Consider the following 19,506-nt stretch of genomic DNA (forward strand, 5'->3'; position numbering starts at 1 on the left):
TAACCTTGAGCTTTTTTCAGAGATTTTAAAATCTATGTGTATGTGTGTGCCTGTGTGATGTATGCATCCACAGGGGTTAGAGCATGCACTGGATGCCTTGAAACTGGCGTTACAAGTGTGAGTTTTTGGAGAACCGAACTTGTTCTCTGCAAGAGCAGAAAGTGCTGTTAGCTGCTGAGCCATTGCTCCATCCCGTGTGTGTGCTCGCGTGCGCATGCATGCATATGCACATCCATGTGGGCATGTGCATGCAAATCACTGCAGAAGCTAGAGGTCCACTTGGGAATGGAGTTCCAACTGGGAGTTGCCAGACAGACATGGGACATGGGTGCTGGGGACTTAACTTAGGTCTCTGGAAGAGCAGCAAGGGCTCTTAGCCACTAAGCAGCTCTCTTTAGTCTCATGTTTACAATTCCAAAGAGGGGCAGTTGAGTCTCAATGCAGACATGCAACAGGAACTTCTATGTTGGGGTGTGGGAAAGGCAGGCTTCTCTGTGTAAGGAAAATGTGAGCTGAGACTCAGAATGGAGAGAAGTTGGGAAGTAGGGTTGTGAAGTCCCAGACCTAGGTTGACAGGACTGACTGGAGAAGAGTACGCTCCCAGCGCCTCACAGTTCTCCTGCTGACTGGGGTTGAAGCCAGCTGTGGTCTGGCCTAAGCCTCCTTCCATCAGGAGCAGGCTGTCTGAGACAGTCTATGGGAGACAGCAGCGCATGAGTGGTACCATTTTGGCTTCATTCTCTTGTTTGGGGACTACACAGACTGCTGCAAGGCAGGGCCACCCGATGGTCTTGTTGGACCAATATTAAACAGCATCACAGCAAACAGCTTTTACTCTTCTTTATTAATTTAGAAAAAGAGCCCAAGGCAGCTGGACCAGCAGTACAAAGCACCAGGAGTTAATACTATTCTGGTGAAAGGGTTGGCTTTATAAAAGAGAAGGAGAGGCAGGAACTGCCCTGCTTCTGGGGCCAGGCCCAGCCTAGCACCCAGAGCCTTAGAGCAGGACCTGGAATGAGATCCATAGGAGAGGGCTGATGGGTAATTCTGGAGCAGAGTGAGTTGGAGACCATGGTGACAGATGGCAGGCATAGAGGGTAGGCAGTGAGAAGCATTTCGTGGCTGATGAGCACAGAGAACTGCTGGCTTAAAGCTCCTCCGTGAGCCACGGGCAGGAGCTCTCAGGGGACCTCAGCTCTGGGGCTAGGTAGAAAATGCTGCAGATACTTGTGAACTTCATGAGTCCAGACACGACTCCAGGGCAGAAGGGCCTTTCCCCTTCTCCACCAGGAGCCATCTTTGCTCTATACTACACATGGGGCTTTAGGGCCCAAGGCACAGGAGAGGCTTAAAGCCTCACAGTGGGAGAAGGAAGGGGAAAGAGTCTCAAATGTCCCAATTTAGGAAACCAGGATTGAGACACAGCACAAGAGAATAGTGTGCCTGTATAACAGGTTAGAATATGGAGCAAGATTAGTTTTGAACCAGCTCCACAGCAGAGGTGTTTGCATGGAACCTTGGTGAATGAAGCTTACACTATGTGCTGGAAGCCAGCAGACCTGGGCTATATACCCAGTTCTGCTGGAACCCAGCATGCAGAGCTGTGTTCCATCCTGCCCTGATGTGGTCCATCCTTCCTCTTCTGCCAATGAGGTCATGGAAGGGTCTGTGGGTGAACAGAGCTGCCCTTGGTGGATAGGCGGGAACTGGGTTTAGATGCAGGCATGGAGTGATGGAGAAGGAAGACGTTCCTGCATAGAACCTACTCTCTGACACATTCCCGAACTAGAAAGGCTGCGGGGAGCCCCCTCTCTGTTCAGAGGAAGGGAAGGCCATGCAGGGAGACTGCATCATGCAATCTCCTCATAATCACCACCTGGTAACACTTGGCATGGAGAGAGTGGGTGGCACTAGGCAACCCTTTATGCTCTTCCCCAGAGTGGGGAGTTCAAGGCCTCTTGTGGATTCTGCCTCTTGCCATCAGCATGGGATCAAAAGTGCTCATTTTCACTGTGGTCCTATCTCGGGAACAGCCCGACTCTGCCTGGCTGGCACGTGTTAGTTGGTAAGGAAAGGACAGAGGTTCTGACTAAGACAAGGAGGTGACAGTAACTCTGGCTTCCTCCTCTTTTTCTCAGAGCAGCTCAGTCGACCGAGTTACAGATCTCTTCTACCACAGCGTTGAAGATGTGTGGCTGGTCGGCATAGACGTGGTGCGATGCCCCCTCGATCTCCTGTGGACATGACAGTGGGGCTCAGCTCTCAAGTCCCAGCACTGGGCAGTGGTCCTACCAGTTCTTCTCCCACCCTTCCCTCAAATCTTGCTTGCCTGCTGCCCTTAGCTCTTCTCAGAAGCAAGACCCCACCTTTTCTCTGAACACTGCGCACTCCTTTGTGTAGTGACTGTCAAAAGCCACTGTGTCTTTCCTGCTCAGAAGCCCCACCACTCATCTGTTTTGTTTTATGCACCTCCTAGGGACGGGGAGGTGCAGGAGACAAGTGTGGCAGGAAGGGCTTCCACTGCAACCTCCGCTACACAGCCTGCTGCTCACTGTTGTGGTTTAGGAGGGACAATGGGGAGGCTGGAGGTCTGGAATGGAAGCACATGCCTGGCTGCTCACGGGGAGCCTGTCTTTTACCTGAACTGGACTGCACAGGAAAGGACATTCCTAACTAGCAGGGGGCTGGGGAGGGGCGAACTTTCAAAGCCAGCGCTCCATCTCATCTGTATATTTTTGTCCTGGTTTTAATCACCCTCTGTCACCCACTGTCCGCTGCAACTCCCATTCCTTGGCACATCAACCTACCAGGTCCCGGACATAGGAATCCGGCCTTTGCATCTTCACCTTTTTCCCCGTGCTGGTATCTATCCAGGTGTTAGCCCCATAGATCATGGTGATGGGCACATCTTTTCGAATTAAGTGAATTCGCTCCAACATGGGGCGCCGGGCCCAGCCAAAGGACTCCATCATGGCTTTGAATGCCGTTTCCCCACTGAGGGAACAAAACAGTGAGATGATTGACATATAAACAAACCCTGAAGCAGAAAATGTCAACTTGCTGTTTTTCAGAGGCTGGGCTGGACCTTACTGTCTTTATAATCTTCTCATAGCCAGTGCTGGCTCATTAAATATTGACGAGATTAGGAGATGAGTGACACACCTCAGGGCATGATGTGAAAACCCCCATGGCATAGGGAGCTGTTCAAGAACACACTGCGTACTTACGTAATATATATTTACACCTGGGCTGGGTGAAGGGACACAGGAATGGGACAGATGCTGGGCCCACCCTGCCTGGAGTTAGCACTGTTGCTTACATCTTTGGAAGGTGGTGGCTAAATAAATAATCTGAAGACTATGCTTTAACTCAAAATGTCCTAAGGATGATGATGATTATTACTATTATTTCCGAGACAGGGTTTCTCTGTATAACAGCTCTGGCTATCCTGGAACTAGCTCTTGTAGACCAGGCTGGCCTCGAACTCACAAAGATTAACCTGTCTCTGCCTCCCGAGTGCTGAGATTAAAGGCATGCCCACCAACGCCCCGCTGTTCTAAGGACTATTAAAAGGGGTTGGAGCTACAGAACATGGGTAAGGGGCTTAGCTGCTGAGGAGACAGAGGGAGAATTCACTAGAGGTGAGCCCTGAGGAGTGAGCGTTAGACAGAGAAGGATGTGCTAAAGACACTCGGGGATGAAGAATGAAACACACCAGGCTTTTGAGACTGGGGATCAGCAGCTGCTGCTAGGGGGACACCACAAATATGAATTCAATCTCCCTATCAGGTTTATGTGAGGCTGGGACAGGAGCCAACTTTCTGACTAGCTTGTAGCTTTTTGTGGGAGGTAGGGAAGTTGAAGACAATGTTCCCTCCTGGGCTCTGCCTGTTCGGTGTAGTTACATTTCTGGTTTCCTTTGCACCTCGGGATGAATTCTGTCTGTACCAGCAGAAGCAGAGAACATCTTAGGAGACATGGTACCACGAACTCTGCAGTCTGTCAGACATGCATTTAAATCATGTTTTCTTAGCAAGTCGTGTAACCAGAACATACCTCAGTTTTCTCATATACAAACTGGAGGGAACTATGCCCACTTTATCAGTACAAGATGAAAAGAATGAAGATATATACAGAGCTCCCAAGTCTAGGTGGATGAAGAAGGCACTATTCAAACATTTTCCCTTGGGCCAGAGTCATGTTTCCCAAAGGACTGATAGAACTACTGAAAATCTGTCAACTAGAGTAAAAGAGCTTGGTGCTATAAAATGTCTGGAGGGAGAGAAAGAGAGCTGGCCACCAGATGGGGTTGATGATGAGCCCATGGGGACTGAGAGGAATCCAAGAGCAGGAAGCTGGGGGTGTCCACTTTAACTGCTGAGGTTCCTACGGCACATTGTTTAGCTGGGACCCTGCTACTAGCTGTAATCACATGCAATACTGGCTCCCACGCTGCATCAAGACTAATACTCACAGTATGGCTGAAAGGTCGAACCTCACCTCCCTCATAACCTTGGGGTCATGGTGACTTGGACAGGCTTGGAAAGAGGTGGGTAGTTGTCTATGGCTTCTGCAGGGTTAGGGTGAGGTCTCCACAGGGTGGTGCTACCAGTGTGCCCTGCTGGTATCAGCCTCCCACAGAGCCTGGCTGTGGGAGATTACTTTCTTGGCTCTATCCTGGCTGTCAGTGCTGCCAAACCTGCAGGTCAGCAGCTTTTGGAGCTTGCCTGTGAGCAGTCAGAGATGAGAACTTCTCAGTTCTCTGGACACTTCCATACTTTTAAAAGAGTGGAAGGATTTTTATGCCCATTCTAAGCTATTTCGAGGTGTATATAACTGAAATAAATGCATATTCTTTCTTTGACTATATTCCAGACATGTATCTTATAGATATGTCATGTGTATTTATACAAAGGGACACATTCTAGGAGTCTCTTTGAAGCAATGTTACATGAAATATTAAACTGAAAATGAGGAAATTTGGAAATTGAAGATCGTGGATAAGCAAAGATGTTTCTTTCTCTATTTGCCTTAAAAACAAACAAAAACCACATTTGCCTATAAAATCAAACCAAAAACCAACTATAAAATTTCTTTAAAAAAATCAGTTTTTCAGTTAAAAACTGCCTTTTAAATGTTTTCCATACTATTTCTATCAGGCCAGTTGCTGACTCCTACAGAAGCCATGAGGTCTGTGGAGAGGGACAGCTTCTTTAATTAAATCTATTATCTTCTATATATACCTTTAGTGGCCACCCCTAGGGAACTCTCTGGAAATGATCAAGCCTGCTGGTGCTCACGTTCCCCTGAGTCAGAGTTTTATGGAAGAAGACTAAATCACAAAACTGTGCAGCTCTTTAAGCTGCCCGCCCTGGGCTGGTCCTGGGAGCTGCCCTCACCTGGGATTCTGTGCATTGCAGTGGTAGATATATTCCGAGATGGTATCATCCTCAAAGAAGTCTGCAAACTTGCGCTTGAAGTCAGGACGGAATCTCTGCACCAGCCCAGGCCCTGGGAAAGGATTGAAGAAACAACAGCATGATGCTGGGAGCACGGCATGTGCCTGCAATTCCACTGCCCAGCAAGCCAAGGCAGGAGAACTGTTTCAAGTTCAAGGTCAATCAGAGAATCCAGTGAGACCCTATTTAAGCCCCTACCAAAAAACAACATCAACAATCACCCAATTCCAAACCACACAAAACCATGGAGTGGCCAGTGTGGGTGGTGGTGGTGGGGACAGAGAATAAACTCTTGACTGCTCATGTTTAAACAACCTGAACCAAATTTATCTAAGCATTTGGTTCCTTTATGCATTTAACATGGCAGTAGCAAAAAGGGTGAAGAAGCTTGCTGGGAAGAAACAGACGACTTCAAACGTCAGAGCTCGACTGCTGCTCACCAGTGAGTTTAGAGCCAGCCTAGCATCCCCAAGGAGCCAGGTGATTTTCACTTCAGTAAATCCCAAGACTTTCCCTACAGGTTCACAAGTTCTGTGAGTGTCTGCGGTTAAGAGAATTTTCATTTACAGTCTGAGGTGTGTCCCCTCCTTCCCCGACCTCATGGGAACCCTGATAGATTTTTACTCTTCTGAAGGTAGCGGATGAAACTCCCATTTCCGAGCACTCTCTCACTTTCAGGCTGTAACAGAATACACGGAGAGTGACCTTAATGGCACCGCTGGCCCAGGCTCAGGACACCGCGTCTCTCACCACAGTGCACATGTACGCCATTGGTATATGCGGGCAGACTGGAGGACTGGACCTACTGGCCATTTTCTCTGTCCTTCCTGCAGGTCTTTTGTCTGTGAGAGGTGTCAGGGGAAGAACTGGGAACATAGCCACAGGCCCTGCCCTCCTCTGACACAATCCCATGGCTGCCAGGCAGCCAGCAAACACAGTAGCTGAGGCCCTGAATGAAACTGGCCAGATCCAAGGCCAGGAAAGGGGAGAATGCTTAGCGTAGAAGGATGGCAGGGGTGTCTGCTGGAGCCACTTGGACTAAGGTCAGCCCTCTGCCCGCCTGCTCCCCTTTGGCACCCGTGTCCCTTGCTTGCCCCTCTTCTTCCAGAACTCCTGTGCTACCTTCTACATCAGGGCTGGGCTCATTTTCCACTCTTCCTTGGGAGCCATTCTGTTTCAGCCACTGCAACTAGCGACTACTGGACATTTCTATATAAATATAAGCTATCGGTACAAAACAGGGGTCACCAATCTTTTCAATAAAAGGAATCTGCTTTTTACTTCATCAGTGTAAAAAGCTCCTCAACGGGCGGTGGTGGCACACGCCTTTAATCCCAGCACTCGGGAGGCAGAGGCAGGCGGATCTCTGTGAGTTCAAGGCCAGCCTGGTCTAGAAGAGCTAGTTCCAGGACAGGAACCAAAAGCTACGGAGAAACCCTGTCTTGAAAAAAAAAAAAAAAAAAAAAAAAAAAAGCTCCTCAAAGGGAAGCACGCGGGCAGTGTGAGAAGAGACTGCGGAGACTCTGACAGACGCACTACAGCGTGGCCTGCTTTCTGTCTCCTTTGCATAGAGAACCTTCTGACAGCTACTCAATGCTAAGAAACCCAGAACGGAGATGTGGTGTTTCTCTAGAGCAGTGCGCGCATGGTTCAGAGGGACTTGTCTGCACTGTGCTACGTTAGAAGCTGAGGTTCAGAGCTCTCCTTGCTCTAGGTGCTGGTGAGCAATGGAATGGGACTGGGTGATAGTTACTGCAACAGACAGGTGGTCATATACACTCACAGCAGAGAAACAGAGAAGCCACACGCAATAGCCCCTTCCTTTCTTTCTGCTGACAATAAGGCGGTCATTCTGTTCTCTCTGCTGATGCAGATGGAGGGAAACTACGACAATCATCTGAAACCTCCACTAAAGAGATGCTGTCCTCATGATCGTTTTAAGTGACAATGCCAGGTCAGGCTCTGTTTTACGAACAAGTGAGGATAGCAGGAGACCAGGTGCACCAAGGCAACGGTAAGTGGGGTGGCCTCAGTTTAAAGACAGAGTTCTTCTCCTGTAGGTGACTCACCCCAAGGCCCAGCCACTCGAAGAACAGCCAGTGGATTGGAACGCCCAAGGACAGATGCCACAGCCTTGACCCAGGTTGGAGGTGCACGGATCTCACTGGGGTCGGTTGGTCGTAGGGGAAAGCCCCATGGGTCCACCAGAATAAGGTGTTTAACTCTACATTAAGAGAAGAGACAGAGGGTACACTGTGTTTTCTTGGAGGTCTCATGCCTCTTAAACTGCTGGGAAGTGAGAGTTTTACTGGAAATCAGTATTGGAATGCGTCTGGTAAGGCACGGAGTCAGTTCATGAGGGGCGAGGGTAGTTCATATTACCTCTCAGGATACTTGATAGAGTAGGAAGTGGCCAGGAATCCCCCCAAACTGTGCCCCAGGAGGATCATGGTGGGGATTCCCATCGTCTCCCGCCATGTCTCTATTGAGGTCACAAACTCATCTTCAGCTCCTTCTGGGTCCCTTGGGAATGTTGGCCTTGAGCTTCTCCCGAAGCCAAGCAGATCAAAGGTATGGAGTGTGCGACGGGTACTCAGCGAATCCATGTTGAGGATCCAGAGGCCCACGCCGCCCCCAAAGCCATGTACCATCACCAGAGGGGTGCGATCCTTTTGCTCTGGGCTCACAGTCACCGTCCAGATCTTGTTCTGGTTCGGGAGGGAAACGTAACGGGCCAGGAACTTGTTCTGGAGACCTGGGAAGGGAAGAGTTCAGGGTAAAGCGGCAAGCCGCTGCTTCAATTCTTGCCTCTATGCTCCCGCCCTGTAATCTGTGAGCCACAGAAACTTTTCTCCCCAGGTTTGATTTGGTCACTGTTTTATCTCAGAAACAAAAAGTGACCTTCAACAGCTCCCATCTACCTCCAACCTCCTTAGACTGGCTTTAGCCTGAACCCTATGTTAGTAGGACGAGCCCCTTCCCCAGCCCTGTCTTCAGATCTGATCCAGTCCCTTGGCTTCTACCTTTGATTTGATGTGTAAGTCCTGGACTTTTCTTTACCAAGAATCTTGCTGAATCCATTCAGAAAGAACTCACTGTTCTTGATGTCTTTAGTGATTTCTATCCTTAGCCCTAAATCCCCAGCTGTTCTTGTAGTATGGGGAACCGAGAATGAATTTTATACAGTCATTCTAAAAGACTTAATAAGTACCAGAGTAATTTTTCTTTTATACTTCATAAACTAATGAATTCAAATCCAAGGGAAATGTGCAGACCATTTGGTCCGTAGGCTATAAGAGGGATCAAGATGTTGTGCCCACTTCCCTCTGGGTCCCTGATGTCAAAGGATCCTTGGACTCTTGAATTTGCATGTGTTTGGAGAAGAGAGAGAACTGTGGTCTAGCTGGGTAGAGTGGTGATGGGAGTGGGTTGCCAAGGGCTTATTCCTCTTAGACACTGAGGTGGGGCAGTGTTTTTCTTCTTGCTAGTGTGGCAACAGTCATATGAAAGAGCTTCCTGGGTGAATCAGATGCATCTGGATGGAGGCTTGAGAGCCGTGGTTCCTTTCAGGCCAGAGACAGTAGCTCTACCTAAGCGGAACAGCAGGGTTGGTCATGATAGGGTGGGGTTATGGGTAGATAAGAGCCTGGGGTCTTGCTGGAACCAAAGGCTAGTGCTGCTCATGGGTCACCTTCTTCAATATTGCTCATGCAATCTGGTCTGTGTGAACTCCAAATAACTGTGGTAACCAGGCAGCTGGTAGGGTACATCTAGTAGAAGGCAGGAAACAGCAATATTAGAAAACACAGGATTGCTGACACTCAAGTAGGAAGGCGGTGAATTAAAATGTGCTTAGTTATGTGTTTAGGAGAGAGGGAAAAATGAAGAGATAGGGAAAGATGAAGGGGGCGAAATATCTGTATGCGTTAATGCACACTGGAATGTATAGGGCCTAAGGTGAAACTGGAGGAGGTGGAAAGGGTTACCACAGGGCTAGGGAGTTGAGGGACCACTGTCATGAAATACTGTGTCCTCTGTCCGCCCCTCCCCTCAAACCACCGATTTTCTTTCCTCTGGCCCATATACTGCTCATCAGGAATCAGTGGGCTCAGTGGACCCAGCTTGGAGAAGATCTTGTATCTTTTCCAGGTATTTTAAAGGGAGAGGCAAACTGTCTCCTCTACTTACACTGGAGGATCCTGGCTTCCACATTCTTCAGCTGAGACATGGAAGTGGGGCGCCAAGTGGGTAGCCAGCTACTCAGCCAGCCCTGAGGCCTACGAGACAGAGAGGCACTTGTTGGCCACACTGAAAAGTTCCCAGTCTTGCTGATAGCTCCATGAGTTATCAGGGTACAAGGTGTTTCCCAGCCGCAGGAGGCCTGCTCCTAATGGCCTTCAGCGTCAGCAATGCCCTAGCAGGCCCATATACTGTTACTTTTCCTTGGCAAATGGCTATTGACAACAATGGCCCTTGATAGATATTACAACACCATGTGCACAAAACGACTTTTTCCCATCTATTATCCTCCTGGAGTGTCACAATTCCCCTTTGTTAGTGGTTATCATGATTTCTGTTCAAGGAGATTTCAAAGGGAGAGGGAGCGACTTTAATATTTGCACTATTTCTGTCACCCCCAGAACTAGCTGTTCTTTTAGGGGAGGACAGACAAGTTCCCATGCCATCTGTTGTCTTACACGCTTCTGGAAGTATGGGCCGCTGTTAGTCCCTGATTGCGAAATCCATCAGCTCTGAACTTGGAGCTGGGGTAGGCAGGGAAGGGCTATCTGGGTTCATGTCCTACTGTCCCCCAAGAGACACAGGTGACTCTGGCCTACTTCTTCAGGTTGTAAAGTAGAAGAAAGCTTACCTATGTCCTAGAGTAGAACTGGTAACTCATCCTGCTTTCTCCTTCACACCCAGTGACTAAGCCATGGAGGTTACAAGCCCCAGTTCTGGAGTGAACAGAACTCCTGGCTCTGAATTACAGACCTGCCACTGATAAATAGACTGGCTCTGAGGTCCAGATAGGAAAGGAACCTTGTCAAGTACCTGCCACAAATTAAATTGCTCAGTGAATCAGTTTCTACTCTACTTCCCCTATCTTTCATGTTATTCCTTTTTGTGAACTCTGCCTAGGTGAAGGCTATAGGATGGTTGCCAGAAGCCGCAGCAAGGGCTTGTGGGTATGAGCATGAGAAGGTTCACAAGGCCAGAACCATCCCAGCTATTCGTAGCATACACAGTGGGCCCCCCGAACATCACGGGAAGCACAGATGTTACATTAGGGTGTTTTCTGGAAAATCACCTAGTTCAGCCTCTGCTTCTCAGGTGAGCAAGCTGATTCCCAGAGAGGTCACCAGCAAGTTAGAAAAAGAATGCCTCCTCCGTGGACCTTCTAGTCCCAGCTTTTTGAGGCACATCTGAACACTGCAGTAGATAACCACATTAGATCACAGGGAATGTGATCTAAAGCCAGAAACTAGAGTTCTAATCCCAGCAAGGCCACTTAGCAGCAGCGAGACAGTGACACATTAGCTTTCTGTGTCAGTTTCTTCAGCCACAAATGGGAGGTAATTGTTATCTACCTCACAAGTTTTTTTTTTTTTTTAAAATCTGTGAGTTAACATCTAAAGCATATAGAACAAGGCTTAGAACTGATATCTTCCCTCAGCCGATCATTACCTGTATATATATTACTACTATTTTTAGGTAGCTGCTCTCAATGAAAGTGTGAGGTTTGAAAGAAAACCTAGTGTTGGTGTGGGAGTGGTATATAAACGGCTTCTCTCATATGAAAGCTGACAGTCTCAACCATTTAATCCTAGGGACACCCAGGACCCTTTTAACCATCTACCAGAATTCCCTGTTGGATTGAAGCACCAGGACCAGGACCACAACTCTTGACCAGTCTCAAAATAGAAACTTCCTCTTTGCACTGTAGAGACTATAACCAGTCAGATCACGACACGGGAAACCCACATATCTCTGTAACTGCCTACAGGAGCTCATGGGAAATGCTGTCCTCCAGACAGTGTGCTCCACAGCCCTGAAAGGGGTGGGGGTGGGGAGTACAGGGTACGTGTACACCTTTGCCTTTCTTCTCCAGACACTGATCCAGACAGAGAACAGGCCCTTGTCTCGTCTCACTGTGTGCTAGTGCTATCAGGGAGGAAAGGACTGAGATGGGAAAGTGAGGCCAACTGCCCGGAGCCCCTTCACCCGGGCAGTGCCTCATCCTCATGGGGGAACAGAGCAGTTCTGTGCTGACAGAAAACCTGTTCTAGACCCCTGGAATTTTGAGCAAGCCTCTAAGTTTCTGTGGGCACCAGCATCTTCTGCTTTATTTGTTAAACAGAGCTGAATAACCTGCATCTTTTCTGGCTCTAGTCTCTGTTAGGCATTGTAAATTTCCTCTTAGAAAGCAATACTCTCCTGAGAAGTTCCTTCAAGTCCCCAACGCTATTATTTACTATTGTTACAAAGTTAATTCCTTCTGCCAAAAGGACAAATATTAGGTCAAGGGAAGGCCTTGTTCCCATGAAACCCTTGGAGCTGAGTCATTCTCCAAGTAACTTTTTCCTGGTCCTGTTAGACCGTCATCACACCACCCACAGGTGGCATCTCAAACTTGATGCCCTTGGGTGAGCGGTACCCTCCCCCCACCCTCAATTTAACAAACTTAATTGTGAACCCACTGCAGTAAGCATATGTTTATAATGATTAAAAACATCATCAATTAGGATTGCAAGCAGAACGTGTCAAGGCGGCCAAGGGCTAAAAGAACTTGCAAGCCAGGTCCACACTAATCCCAGAGCAGTGAGGACTTCTCCCTCCCACTCCTTCTCCTTCAAGGCCTTTCACACCCACGACTTTGGTCCCGGGGCAAGTCTCCACAAGCATCCGGCTGCTGCCCCCACGTCCGCGTCTCTCAAGCTTGCTTTGGGGGCGAGAAGAGCGAGCTTATCCATTGTACATTACCACCAATCAAACTGCGCTACCAAGGGGTGCTCGCGAAGACTAAGTGGAAAGTCAGACTCCCCGGGCTGCACACAAGCTCAACCCTTAGCGCTCCCCCTGCTCCGCAGCCTCCTCAGAGCACCCCATCCCTCCCTGGAAGCCAACCTGAAAAGGAAAGACGGGAAAGTCTGAAGCTGTCTGCAACCACAGACAGTCCCCGGATCCTGACCCGGACAGACAGACAGAGATAGAAAGAGAAACGGACAGGAGTAACTCACTGCTGCTCCAGATCATCAGCCATAGTAAACAAGCCCTGCCGGGTCGAGCTGAGCCAGCCCATCCCTCCGCCTGACGCCAGAACCAGCTGACCCAGAGAAGTATCGGATAACAAAGGGGGCGGAGCCGGAGGCGGGGCCTGGGCCGCTAGTGGGGTTCATGAACCTGCGCCCCTGTCCCACCGGCCAGCACCACTCCTGGGCTGGAACCTGTGGTGTACTTTCTTTCTGTTTGCTCCCGCTGGCCTGCGTCCGGGCTGAACACTAGGGTCTCTCAAAAGCAGGATCCTAATCCGTATCACCCACCTTTGGGGTACAGCGAGGGAGACAGGTTTAAAACTCCCTGTTCCCCACTGAAATGCCATCCGCCCCGCCTCCATCTCTCCCACAATTAAAGAGTGGAAGGAACTGCCTTGACTTTCTCACACTAAGGAGCTTCCCACTATAGCTCAGGTCCCTGACGCTTCACCTGCCTTTCCTAGTTCGACTGTTAAAATGGTTTAGATGTTCGCGGAAACATCATAGGTTGCTCCCTAACAAGGGGCCTTGGATATTGTAACCCAAGATTTTCAGATTTCAAAAACACAAAACCAAAATGCCTAGTTAAAACTGAGTTTGAGACAGAAAGCAATTTTTAAAACTAAGTATGCTCCATGCAGTATTTGGGACATCCTGTATTTACAGCTCTAAGCAGCTGTGACATCTGTCAAGATAAGTAAGCATTCCTCTGCTCTGGGGATGTCTGTCTCCAGCCTAGTTTACAAGGAAAAATAGCTCCATACCGCTTCCCTTTGGAGGAACCCCCCTTCCAGAGGAGGACCAGCTAAAGAACTAACATTAAGGCTGGGCATGCTTCATGTATGTGGGTGTGGGATACAGAATATTAGATGTGATGACGTATCTTACCCCAAAAGCTCTGTGCACATTTCAGGTGGGTTCTGCGGAGGAGTTCAAATCTTGAAGCTGGCTGCAGAACTCACCTGAACTGGCAAAGGGGGTGTGATATCACCAGAGCTGCTCCATTTCAGATTATCCACTCCATTAGCTTAAAACCACACTTCAGGAAAGAGAAATTTACAAAAATACCTTTCTTTTTTCCTTTTCCTTCCTACCTCTTTCTGAGATATTCTCTCTCTCCTCTCTCTCTCTCTCTCTCTCTCTCTCTCTCTCTCTCTCTCTCTCTCTCTCTCTCTCTCTCTCTCTGTGTGTGTTATGTGTCCCTCTTGATTTATATCTGAGGATGACCTCCACCTTGTGATTCTCCCGTTTCTACCTCTGGAGTGCTGGGATTATGTTCTGTGCTGCCAGGCACGATGGTTCAGGATGGGGGCTGAATCCATGGTTTCCTGCCTTCAAGGCAGGCACTTTGTCTGCTGAGCTATGTTCCAAGTCCTAAAGTAATTCTTCTTTGGTCTTCTTGACAGGCCTAGGAGATTCTGAGATTTCTTCTTCAATAAAACACAGTAGTGTTAAACTGATCATTATAAGGGTTTAAAGTTTAAGAGAACTGGAATTTTCAGAATTTTTCATTCATTCTTTTAGTGGTCCTAAATTCAGTACATAGAACCATTGGGAAGCCTGCTAACAACTTGGACTTCCAATTCCTCACATCCTAATACAGCTAGTTTGTTCTGAGGCTGGAAAGCTGCAGTTTTTCCAGAAGCATTAATGATATTCCAGGAGACCGGCTAGCTAGTTAAAAGCTTCTGGTCAGAAATCTGGGCCAAGTTCAAGTTCTTGGCTTTCCCAATTTCCTTTTCCTGATCTTGGGCAAGTCATTTTACCAGGTTGCTTCTTCCTCTGAATTGTGCCTCATGAGAATTAGCTAAGATAATTCCAAGAAACATTCAGCAAACTTACTTACTCTAAAAATGTTACATCTTATGTTCAAAGCCAAACATGTTGGCACAAAGAATCCAATGATAAAAAGACAGGAAATGAACTGCTCCTGTGGTCCCCACGGACTTCCTTAGGAGGGCTTTGGAAAGCTGGTAACTATGTAATCAGAACTTAGAGCATCCCCACTCCAACAAAGAGACCTCCTTCTCTCTACCACATGACTGTATTTTCTTCAGAACACCTGAAAGGATCGTGAACATCTATGTTTCTCTCTACTAGAGACTAAGTTTTGTGGGGAGTCTTACCTATCTAGTATTCTGCTTTGCTCTCAGCATCAGGTGAGTCAGGGTAGGTGCTTGGTACTTGATGAATGGCTGGGTGAACAGTTTAGTAAGCGGAAGCATGAATGGTTGTCTACAGAATGAAGGGCTAAGTGCTAGTTAGGGTTGGGGGTTATAATATAAGTGACACTAGATAGAAATCCGGGGTTGTTTTCACAGGATAACTAAAGTGCCTACTTTCCTGAAAACCTATAAAATGGGGGTCCTTTTGAGGCAAGGCTGATCATGTGGAACTGAAATGTTCTAGATTTTAGAGTGCATCTCACCACAGCACAGAGAGTATTTGCATTGTTTCCACATGTACCAAGTAAACTTTAGCAGAATTTCCTGTTATAATAATTGTTTAGAAGGAAGAAATTTGAATATATGAAAAATGCCTTTTGCAATTAAAGTTATCCTTAAGGTATTCCCAGAACTGAGATAACTCAGGATTGGGTGGATCTGCTAAAACTAGATACAATGAAATGGACCTTTAGTATCTATCTAGACAGGCCTCTGGAGAGAAAAAATGTATTTTTCCCTTCTTATCTTGAAGTCAAGACACAAGATGTGCACATATGAAAAAATGCACCCTCCTATCTACAAGATTATGATTTTAAATGTTCTATTATTGTCTCTATTTTTTTAAGAGATTATTTTATGTGTATGCGTGTTTTGCTCAATTGTGCACCACAAGCATGTTTGCTATCCAAAGAAGTCAGAATGCATCTGATTCTCCTGGAACTGGAGGTATGGATGGCTGTTAGCCTCCTTGTTGGTGCTGGGAATTAAACCCAGGTCATCCACAAGAGCAACGAGTACTCTTAACTGCTGAAGGAGCTGTGGGCTGCGTCCCTGCCACCCAGCCTCTGGATGCCTGGCTAGCTTATGCCCCAAAATAACGACACACAAACTGTATTCATATAAACACTGCTTGGCCCATTTCTATTAATGTGTGTAGCACCACGAGGTGCGCTTACCAGGAAGATTCTAGTCTACGTCCATCCATCTCAGCAGCCCTTTTAATATATTCTTTAGGGACAGAAACTAATTGGTTAACTGCGGATAAGCTGGTTAAGCCCAGTCCTGGAAGGAATGAATCATTCCTTCAAATGGGTGCTGCTGACTTTTGAATGAACAAGGTGAGTCTTAGATTAAACAAAGGGATTGGTGAGTAAAACAGCTCCAACGTCCTCTGTCCATTGTAGCATATGTGGCTTAATATGTGAGGTAGGTACACATGAGAGTGGATGCTCACACTGGCCAAAACACCATGTCAGATTTCCTTAGAGCTGGAGTTACAGGCATTTATGAGCTACCTGACCTGGGTACTGGGAACTGAACTCAGGTCCTCTATAAGAGCAGCAGGCACTCCTAACTGCTGAGCCACCAATCCCACCTTTGGCTTAGTTTTAAATGAACACAAACCACAAACTTTCCTTGGTTACTCCTAGCTATACTTCTATTGCTCGGGTAGCCACACGTGTCTAGCTGTCCCCACGCTGATTGCACAGGGCAATTTAATTTCATTAAAGGAAATTCTACTGAACAGGGTATTGCTGCTTAGCATTGTGTTTTCAGATCCCTCTTGTAGGGAGCTCAACAATTCTTAGTAATCCTCTTCCCTGGGTAAATGATACTCTCGTAAAGGAAAATATGACAAATTCTTTTTTGTTGCCAGAGAAGACAAGATTGATGTGCTCTCAGTGTGTGTGTGTGTGTGTGTGTGTGTGTGGTTTTTCGAGACAAGGTTTCTCTGTGTACGCCTAGCTCAGTTTATAGACCAGGTTGGCCTAGAACTCACTGAGATTCGCCTGTCTCTGCCTCCCAAGTGCTGGGATTACAGGTGTGCACCACCACCACCTGGCAAGATTGAAGCTTTTATGGGACTCCCCAAAGAGCTAGGGAAGAAGGAAATCAGAGAAGGGTTCCGAGTTGCTCTGCTGCAGGGATGATGGGATAAGGGACACAGGCCCACCAGAGACATTTGCCGCTCGACTAGAACCTGGATAGAAAACGCCATAGTTGAGAAAAACTCACTTTGTATTGACTGAAATTTGATTCTGCTATAATTTTCTTTTTGAAAACAATCCTGTGCTGGAGGCATAGGTCAGAGGTCCAGTATTTGCTTAGCATGCTACATCCCCAGAAACATGTAACAAATAGGCCGCATGCTTTATTTGTTGAATTAGAGAACAAGGAAAGAAGGGTCTTGGTCTAATTGGGGCCAAAGTTTAAAAAGTGGATGGTTACATGTGGGAGTAGAGAGAAGGAAAAGGAGTCAAGGCCAAAGTAAAATACAAAGGGGGAAGAACTGAGAGAGTCTCTTCTCCATGGACTTAGGACTCATGTTTGTCATAGTAGAGAATATAATTTCTTATTATTGGAGGAAGAATGTAAAATCATGAACTTTGCCCAAGGGCACTTTCTTGGCCTTCCACTCTCCCGTATCTTACATTGTTGGGCATCTTAGTCATGAAGCCTCTAAAGTCTTCTCTGATTTCTGACTTTAGATCCAGTTTCTTTTGCCAGTCATCTGACTTATAGTCTTGGTACCATCTTTTGTATGCCCAATTATTGCAGTTCTGCAGCATGGCTAACTTTGAATTATTTGGAGAAACAGAGGAAACAGTTCATAGCAGAATGAATCATAGTTCATAAGAGGAAACATTTTCCGAGCACTTACCATGTGCTGTGCACTTTGCTAAATCCTTAATGTTTTACATTATCTCAGTTAATCCCAATACGACATTGTGGGGATCCAGGTATTGTTACTTCCACGTCATAAAAGTGGAAAATGAGGCCTAGGTGTCGTAGTGATGTGTACCTGTAATTTTAACACTTGGTAAGCAGAGGCAGAAGGATTGCGAGTTTAAATCCACTCTGCTGTATATAGTGAGTTCCAGGCTAGGCTACATAGAGAAACCTTGGCAAAAAGAAGAGGAAAAGGAAAGCACAAATGAAGCAGTAAGTCATCAGGTCGAGATTAGATAATTAGTAGCAGGTGGAATCAAAGTTCAAAAATCATCTTTGTCCAACTCTGGAACTTGCTCTTTTATCTACTGCTCGGCATACGAACTTTTTACACATATTAATGTTCTGACTCACACTACTCAAAACCAACATAGTATGATCTCCCCCATTGATTGCTTAGATAAACTCATACACTGAACACAAAATTTTTCTTATAAAGTCAGGTGGCTGAGGAAAATTTTGGGGTCATTCTATTAGAAAGGTTTTGTCGCAGAAATGGTGGTGCTTGTCTCAGTAAGTGATGAGACAAGCATTGATTCTGGCCTCCTAGGACATTGCTATGGAGCTGTTAATGGCGGTAGCTGAGCAGGGACAGAGGGTACAACACTGCTGGAAGAGGCTGAGTGGTGGTACGGAAACTTCTTAAGGAATTCATAATTAGATGATTAAAAGCAGCCACTTGGCCCCTCTGTTCTTAGGTTGAATACCAGAGGCGTCTGCTCTCCTACTTGTGACGAGACAGTGAGAAAAGTTCAATTGCAGATAGATGTATGTCATATTACGTGGAAGAGGAACCAGTTTGGCTCTTCTTCCTGCCCCTACCCTCTCTACAGTAACACAAGGGCATCGAGGCTATTTTTTTTTTTTAAATCAGTGCAAGCTCCTCATTTGTGAATATGGATTTACCTCTTCTCACAGACTAAGATTTCCCAAGGACACAGATGGTTCGCGGGAACCTACGCAAGGGCCTTTTCTTACCATAGGATTGTGGTGCTAAGTGTTCCCAGGCTACATACAAATAACAAGCCACAGCAAGGGAATGCTGTTCAGTTGCCGTTTTAGAAATTTTGCTAGCGCTGTTGAAAGTGAGACTTAAACGCTGAAATGAAGTACCTAATTATGTGTGGGTAGACTTTGCAACCGAAAGGTGAGAGATACTATGTTTTGAAGGTCTGGTTTTTGTGAACTTGTAAGGCAATGCAAAGCAGAAGGCTGAGTTTAAGTTTTCTTAAAACCTCAAACTTTCATATCGTTTTCTATAAAAGGATTCGGAGCGGGTCAGGTTGAACGAGACGTGCTCCTGCGAGCCTTTCGACGTTGACATCTTGGGATATTACAATAGATATAAGATGTCAGTTTGGTACGAATTGCTGCTGATTTTGACCTTACACTCACCATCCAAGTGATCACCCCCCTTTTTAGACAATGTCTGTTTGATTAACCCGAATGTCCCTACAACTTAACCACAAGTTATTGGTCCTTGTTGGTAGCCAACAAACGTTTGTCGAATGAATGAATACCTGCTGGCTTAGGTTCTTCGTAGGGCCAGATCCAGCCTTCCAGTTCAGGATCCTGTAGAGGTCAACCCTCACCCGCCAGTGTAAACTGGAGCTTGCCCCGGATATACATAATTCTCAATGCGAAGGAACTTGACTTCTCTAACGATCTGGCATAGGCCTCTGCAGACAGAGCGTTTAAGGGAATTAGGGCCAGGCAGGTTGGATCCCTAGACCGCCAGCTTGGTCTCTAAGCAGAGTCCCACGTTTAACCACTGAGGACATGGGATCAAAGAGAGCCGGAACTTTCTGGTAAGCTACGTTGTCCGCGGTAAAACCTTTCCCCCTGTTCCTGTCACAAATCTCGTCGCCAGAGCAACAGTGGGCGTCAACAAACGCAGGG

General features: G+C 47.0%; 1 protein-coding gene across 3 annotated transcripts; it reads right to left on the reverse strand.

Annotated features, from left to right (window-relative positions):
- Nucleotides 1–823: 823 nt before the first annotated feature.
- Nucleotides 824–19,389, reverse strand: Abhd4 (abhydrolase domain containing 4, N-acyl phospholipase B). Of its 3 annotated transcripts, none has more exons than XM_057786729.1 (7): nt 19,128–19,389; nt 9,648–9,736; nt 7,842–8,214; nt 7,529–7,683; nt 5,400–5,511; nt 2,808–2,994; nt 824–2,234 (listed from the first exon to the last, which is right to left on the reverse strand). In XM_057786729.1, the coding sequence occupies exons 2-7, from the start codon at nt 9,685–9,687 to the stop codon at nt 2,145–2,147; spliced, it is 957 nt and encodes a 318-aa protein (XP_057642712.1). In that variant the 5' UTR covers nt 9,688–9,736; nt 19,128–19,389; the 3' UTR covers nt 824–2,144. The 3 variants fall into 3 exon arrangements, with proteins under 3 accessions (XP_057642712.1, XP_057642711.1, XP_057642713.1); XM_057786728.1 differs by lacking the exon at nt 19,128–19,389 and adding an exon at nt 12,698–12,778; XM_057786730.1 differs by lacking the exon at nt 19,128–19,389 and adding an exon at nt 12,585–12,688.
- Between the last annotated feature and the right edge of the window lie 117 nt (nt 19,390–19,506).

This window comes from Chionomys nivalis, chromosome 12, assembly GCF_950005125.1.
Source record: "Chionomys nivalis chromosome 12, mChiNiv1.1, whole genome shotgun sequence".
Taxonomy (NCBI): Eukaryota; Metazoa; Chordata; class Mammalia; order Rodentia; family Cricetidae; genus Chionomys; species Chionomys nivalis.